Source organism: Physcomitrium patens, chromosome 24 (genome assembly GCF_059467195.1).
Source record: "Physcomitrium patens ecotype Gransden chromosome 24, ASM5946719v1, whole genome shotgun sequence".
NCBI lineage: Eukaryota > Viridiplantae > Streptophyta > Bryopsida > Funariales > Funariaceae > Physcomitrium > Physcomitrium patens.
This window is the reverse complement of record NC_143433.1, coordinates 10,271,613-10,279,093: the sequence shown is the minus strand read 5'-3', so window position 1 is coordinate 10,279,093 and position 7,481 is coordinate 10,271,613. Positions and strand designations below refer to the sequence as shown.

Below are 7,481 nucleotides of genomic sequence, written 5' to 3'. Positions count from 1 at the left end.
TCATGTATGTATGTTATTTATTTTCAAAAATAACTACATGAAATAAATTCAAACATATTTTTCCAAGAACTTTGCAGTAGTCTATAAAAAGTAATTGTGGTTCAAAGTTAAATTATATTCTTAGGTTTTCAATAAAACATGTGATTTCAAAAAATACGATTCATAAATAATTAACTTTTATTTCTATATGTATAAATTATATATCTGTTTAAACATGTGAACCTTACATGTTTGATGTTAATGTAATTTTAAAATGTATAAGATTTTTAAAATTATGTTAAAACAAATATACATTCCAATAATCATGTTCTTCGATACTTGTTTATAGATTTTTATCCTCGTAATTCTTTTTTTTATGAGTCCCTCAAAAATCTACCTAATTTTAATTGTTCCGCATACATGCCAACAACCAATAACTTTGAATTAATTCTTACATAATTCTCACTCAAAGAAGATATTTAGTGCTAAATAAATTCCATCTTCATGTAATTTCTCATGGCACTCTTTCTTTGTTTGCAAATTGCAAAGAGCATGAAATTGCCATGAAATTATTTTTGAATCTGATATTACAGTCAAACCGAACTAAAAGATAAACTTCACAACCTTTAACAGAAATTCACGATTCATTTTCAAGTGTTGAAAATGCAAAGTCAATGCTCAACAGTCACACTTTCACAAACCATACAACCTTATATCTATGAATGAATGTCGCTTCTAGGATTGATATTTGAGCAAAACACTTTCTCCCTATTCACATTGAATTTTCAAAGAAATAAGCATTAGCTACGGTTCATGGTGAAAGTAGTATGTGAACGCAACGGCGTGAATCAGGACTTGTGATCGAATTTCGGAAACAAAAGTGATCGTTATTCTCTCTTCCTTTATTGTTTTTCACACAGTACTCTTCATTTTGAGACAATATTTCACCCGGGATCATCATCCGTACGCAGTCAAGATAAAATATTAAGACCTGCTTGACTAACAGAATTAGATAAACATCTTCTAAAGACTGTCATTCACGAAACATTAAAGTACAGCATTTTTAGTGCCATGATAAATCCACCAAGATGGTGCTCACTACAGGTAAAGAGCACACATCGATATTGTGAAACTTTATTGACAACGTGAGATCACAATGCTGTCCACATGCATGGAACCTTGTGAACCAACACGGCCGAAATTGCGGTGGAGTTCAGTAGAGAAGCTAGATAATCCATGAGTGAACCATATTCAACGTAGCAACTGGGTCGTTGCAATAACTCTTGGTGATGGCAATGTCGGAATGGCAATCAGAAGCAGCAACATGACACAACGGCTAAGAGATAATGGAAGCACGAACTTCAAGGCCACAAACTGAGAACAGTGGAGGGTATCCAAGTACCCAAGTTACCAGAAGAGGCAAGTACACAAGGGAGTCCAGAATGGGAAAGGAATTGCAACCACAAGAAGCTGCAAAGAGAAGGACTTCGCGGTGGTTATTAAATTATTCCCTCAAGCAAAATCATCTAATCTAAGGGCATCGTGACAGTAGCAATCGTAAAGCCTGGCCTATTTCACCCTGAGCCATTCCAAATCGGCGATTTCACGGTGTCGAGGAGCCTGAGGAGGAGGCCTCACCCGACCATGAGCAATCACAGCAATTGCACTCACATAAACCTAATCGGCAGCGTTCTAGGACTCGGTTGCTGCTTCAGTCCCCAAACCATCACCACAAGATCTAAAAAGGTCTCGTGTGGCTGCTACCAATTCAAGCTGTATATGCATACATACTACAGAAGTCACTGTGCCTTCGACAGGCCGAGGACATGTCATAGTGAAGGATCATCGCGTCATGAAGTCAGTACCCATAGTAGTCGGTTTCTACAAGGAAACATGAATGGGATTGTTTGTCATGCTGTGTGAGTTTGTGTCATTTAGTAATAGACGATGTTACATAGATATAACAACGAGTACAGAGATTTATGGCAGAAGATTGGTGAAAGTCGTCCCTACAATCCTTCCAACATATCCAATTCGCTGCTTCACTGACTTGGCATCTCATGAACACCTAGATGTTGGATGCGTCAGGTGAATGAATCAATCTGGCTGCCCTGGCCTTGGAGGAGGTTGGTGGGCAGGAGGGACTGAGATATTCAAACCCTCATCCTTCATTCCTGTAACCACGGAAAAGGAAAAAAGAGGATAAGTTTCACGCTCAGAATGGCAGAGTAACGAGCAGAAAACAATTAGTGTACAAATCATTACTCTTGGCTCTCTCACGTGAGGATTGAACCATTGTTGCTCATCTAATGAAATTCACAGAAAAATTAAGTTAGAAGGTATACAATACCTCATCGTCCTCTTTGCCCTTCAATGTGGTTTCGCTAGTCTTACTGAAGGGCAGGTGCATGGGCCCAAAAGGTGTGTCGACCTCGACGGATCCCACCATGGTGTACCCGGTGCCTCTCCCTCTGAGGATATCCCACAGAGCTCCGCCGAAGTCTTTGGGTCGGAAGGAGACAGGCACCTGCAAAATTCCAATGTCCTCTCCCTTCACTGAAGTTGCCTCCTTCAGTGTAGCCTTTCCGATGGAAACATCACCAAGCTGCAGGTCATACTCGAAGGAATTGATACCTGCAATGAAATTTTATAACAAGAATTCGATTTGATCAGCCATAATCAGCGACCCGTTACAAAGTGATTGGAACTTAACATTGAAAGTGATCAAGAAAAATGACGGAAATGGATGCCATAGACAGTACCAACGTCGAACTTGTTCATGTTCTTGAAAGTCAGATGCAAAGTGGCGGAAGTTTCTTCGAGCGAAAGATGGTCCCAGTCAATCTTCTCCAAATCAACATCTGGCTTGTGAGGAATGGGAATTTCTCCCTTCTTTTCCAACGGAATAGTGATCCTTCCGATAACGGGAACATCGACCAAAAGAGTAACCTGCATACCACCATTCAAAGGAGACTTCAACTTCTAAGCATCCACAACCCAGTAGAAAACAGCAAAGATGTCTCGAAGAGTGTATACCACAAACTTTCCAGATAATCCAAACATGTACACTACACGTACCTTGCAAAGATAAGGAAGAACTTGGCCAGGTTCAATGTCATCGAAGGTGTCAACGATATCCTTGTAGATCAGATTGAGCGGAATCTTCACAGTCTCGGATCCATGGGCATGGACGGTGCCAGCGTCTGGGATAGTGCCAGAGCAGAGCTTCCGGCCATCACTCGAAATTTCATAAATCATATCAACAAGGGGAATAGGAATTGGGTTAGGGTTCGTGATTAGCACGCTTATGATAATTTCGGCGCGCTTCGTGTTCAACACTGGGATATCGAACCCTGAGATGTCAGCGTCAGGACTGCCCCAGCTGAACAGTCCTCCAATGGCATGACCGACATCCTTGATGAAGCCCATCACTCCCCCCTCCTTGTCCTTGTCTTCCTCCTCTTTGGGCTTATCCGATCCTCGATCTTCGATTGTCACTTCCCCTACGTTCTGAGTCAGAGCTACGACTTCCTTATCGTCGTGGTCGGCCATGGTTCCTGGCTCCCCTTAGTAATCCCTGCAGTAACTGCACATAGCAGAAGTATCACTGATAGTTAGAAAGAACCGATCTGAGATAATGATGAGGCAATCATCTCACACTGACTGATGCTTCACGATGAGTGATAACAATGGGAAACATGAAAAGGTGGTTACTTACGGTAACCGCAGACGAAGAAAGTAAGACAGTCTATGCACTCTGCTGCAGAGACCAACCTGCATCGACACACCAACAAGATCACAGTGAGTGTTAGTGCCGGCCATAGCTTCCTTCATTGTGAAACACGCACAGATCGAACCACGGGGAATCAAAACCCCTACTCATCGAACTTCCCAGGAACTTCTGGAACGAACAAACATAGCGAAGAAAAACTCAAAGGCATGCCACACTTTGAGCACAAAACTAGACTGGTCGGCCCAATCGGGATACGACTGGCTCATCTGAACTACCAAACTATGGCGACCAGTCAAACATAACCCGATCCAATGCAAAACTATCACAAGGCTGACCTCGAAGATTACAAATGGCAAACCCCAAAACGAACGTGAACACCGACACTAACAAAGCATACCGCAAACCGACCCCAAATCAATCGCTTTAGCTCCGCCTGATCGGCCTGGCTCTACACAATCAAGACAGTGGCAATCGTGCTCTTGTGTAACAAAATATAACGATGAAGAAGACAATGATCTAGTTAGAACAGAGCCTGGCCTTGCACCTAATCACTGAGCAGGTATGAGACGACCGCCAGATCGATGGCGCAAGTATGTTCCAAGCTCTCAAATCTGAACACTTGGAGCTCTAGCACCAGCTTGTAGGTACCGTGTAATCTCTTCCTACGGTACATATGCTTCAAAATCTTAAAAATCCCAACAAAACTTGGATTTCAAGTAGATACCCAGTATGATATACGTGCTAAGAACTCGCGTGTGCTGTTTCGATTTGCGATCGGTTCATGTTCGGGAGCCTGATTTGGTAGTCTGCAACGTGGTTAATAGTGGGTGTTGCATGCTAGGTAGAGCCTCGCGGGATCTGTAACACGAATGTTCTAGATTGAGATTTTGAGGACGCTTTTGATTGTCATAGACGAGATTTTGAAGGATTTGTTTTAACCAACAAGGATTTTTTAGGCATTTTTTTCATACTAGACTGGCATTGTGATCTTACATTGTACAGATCATGTCGTATATGCCAGTTTCCACCACCCCAACAGTTTAAGAATGCTAAAAATTGGAAAAGGACTGTAAGCTTCATTATGAACAAATACTTAGCACTGAGATCATTTGCAATAGTTGATTAATACAACTCAGCAAGTTTGAAAATGTGGGCTAATCTTACTACATTTCTTCCTCAGTTTGATAAACATTCGTCAAGATATGATTTTTTATATTCATCATTTGATAGATTAAACCTGATTGAGGATCTAGATGCAAAATCGTGAAGAACATCTGACATTCAAGGAATGTAAAACGACCGGAATAGCAAATTAGTGTTGCCGAAGATTTAGCAAATTAAGTACTGTTTTTAGGAATCCTTTCACCACATATCCTTAAAGCTGGCATGTTCTTGTTTGCAGGATGTCTTAACGGGAATTACCATTCACCGTCTGTTGTTTATCCCTCACAGATAATCTTGTCAAACAACTGATTTCCCCACGAGCCTTTCCCGGATCCTGAAACTCTCCGAAAATTACAATGAAAACAAAACTCAATGGCGACCAAGTCAGAATTCGTAGCCAACGCAACGCTGTAGCAGATACTTTTGTTGGGATTTACACGACTAATTCCGAGAATCGCCGTATCCCCCGGAGGAAAGTCGTCGCTTCGCCAAGCTCTCCGTGCGCACCATCTGAAAGCGTCATCGGTGGCAGTGGGACTGGTTTCGACGATCTGCGAAGTCGTTCGGAACTGGGGCGTAATTCCTGCAGGCGCATTGAGAGTCCGTCCGGAGAGACGGAATTTCACCCATGTTCACAAAATAGGGCCTCCTTGCGACTTGCGCCTCTCTCACAGCCAGCTGCTGCACCGATTGAATCGGGGGCTGCAGCGATTTGGTCACGGAAGAAGAGAGGATCGAGGAGGCTCGGAGCTTTGCACTCCTCGAACGCCGTGAATCGATCCTTCGGTCTTTTTCGGGCACAGCCCACCACCGCGTTCTGCAGGGTCGGGCCACGCTGAGCTGATCAATAGTGCTGAGAATCGGTCCACTGTCTTTATGTTTCTTTTTTCTTTTTCTTTTTCTTTTTGCCCTTCTGTGTTTTATTGGAAGTTGCTGGGAAGGAGGAACTAGGATTGGTTGGGAAAGAATTGCGTGCCATTGGTCGCACTCTCGGACAATTAATGCATCATTTGATTGGTATTATTTTTGTAAAGTCTGGCCCCATGTGTCAAAAATCTGTGTGGTTTGACTTTGAATATGATTAAATGAGGTAAAAAGGAGAAAACATCATTCCACGTTAATTGCTTGACATGGAAAAATATATTAAGTTCATCTAGCATTTAATTTGACTCATTCCATTGTTACTTTCTTTTTCTTATTCAAGAAGAATCAAGCTACATTGCGAAAATGAATTGTGGTGCAACCTTTTTGATACCATGCATGAAAATTAATACAGAAAATCATCAAAGCAGTTGGTTTAGTGGAGGCCCATGGTATAATAATGCACATACAACCTCTGTAACTAGAATTTTATAGTTTTGTATTTGTTAAACAACTTTTCTAACTATATGTTCATAAGTAGATCAATTCTTCAAGATTTCAAAGAAGTCAATGAGTAAATTAACTCAATCAAATTCAAAAATAGAAACTTAATTTTTATGTGGCTATAATATGATATAAGGTGGTAACTTAGTAAATTGATGTTTTATAAAAAATCTACAAAATCATCTATAAGTGCATGAAAGGCAATGATATTGTGAGAAATTTGGCATTAGTTTTTTTCTACTAAAAAAATCTTAAAAAATAGAAGGATCCAATTCCAATATAAAGACTCTAGGGGATCAGTTTTTAAGAAATTCTTTTAAGCAAATTTAGAATTTGAGTCTCTAAAACTTGAATTTTTTATTGTATACTAAAAAAACATTATATCTAAAGAATATTGTGATTCTATTAGCTTTTAAAGATGAAAGTCACATAATTTAGATATTAAAAAAATATTTTTAACAATTAAACTAATTCTTTTAATATTTATAAAAATTATATCTTTACAAATAAATGATTAGTTAATAAACTAGAAATTGTTATAGACATACATAATTACTTAAATAAGAAGTATAAAGTATAAAAAAAATGTACACAAAATTGATAATATCTTCTAAAAAAAACCTTTTAAAAAGCTTCATAGACATAGATTTGACTTAATATGTGCTTATAGTTGATTGATAAGTTGAAAACTTGCCAACAAATTGGCATCATTGTCATATTACTTGTGTTCTTCTTTGAGAATATATTGAGCACCTAGTTGTGGAAGATGAGATCAATTCAAAATAAATTTAAAAGAAGTTACAAAAGAAACACAGAGAAGTCATAAATTAATTTCAATAAAAAATAATAAAAAAATCTTTAAAAAAATAATAATAATATTAAAGAAATGTTAGAAATAGAAACCTTAAAAGAAACAATAAAAATTTCTTTAAAAATATTAAAAATATAAATTCTAAATAAATCTTAATCAAAACTTAATTTAATCATAACTAAAATCCTAATAAACTTTAATCAAATCTTAGATCAAATTCTAATTGAAATCCTAATTGAACCTTAACTAAAGCCTAGATCAAAGCCTAATTGAAATCCTAATAAAACCTTAAATCCTAAACCAACTCTAATGAATCTTAATCAAATCCTAAATAAATACTAATTAAATCATAGTCAAATCTTAATCAAATCTTAGTTAAATCTTAATCAAATTCAAAAAATATCCTAAATCCTAATCAAATCTTAACAA

General features: G+C 38.5%; 1 protein-coding gene across 4 annotated transcripts; it reads right to left on the bottom strand.

Moving 5' to 3' along the window:
- Window positions 1–1,882: 1,882 nt before the first annotated feature.
- LOC112276805 (uncharacterized) lies at window positions 1,883–4,313 on the bottom strand. 4 transcript variants are annotated; one of them, XM_024508511.3, is made up of 6 exons: window positions 4,257–4,313; window positions 3,698–3,753; window positions 3,058–3,565; window positions 2,742–2,928; window positions 2,330–2,613; window positions 1,883–2,153 (listed from the first exon to the last, which is right to left on the bottom strand). In XM_024508511.3, the coding sequence occupies exons 3-6, from the start codon at window positions 3,529–3,531 to the stop codon at window positions 2,148–2,150; spliced, it is 951 nt and encodes a 316-aa protein (XP_024364279.1). In that variant the 5' UTR covers window positions 3,532–3,565; window positions 3,698–3,753; window positions 4,257–4,313; the 3' UTR covers window positions 1,883–2,147. The 4 variants fall into 4 exon arrangements, with proteins under 4 accessions (XP_024364279.1, XP_024364281.1, XP_024364278.1 ...); XM_024508513.3 differs by having other exon boundaries at window positions 4,048–4,292; XM_024508510.3 differs by having other exon boundaries at window positions 4,110–4,292.
- Between the last annotated feature and the right edge of the window lie 3,168 nt (window positions 4,314–7,481).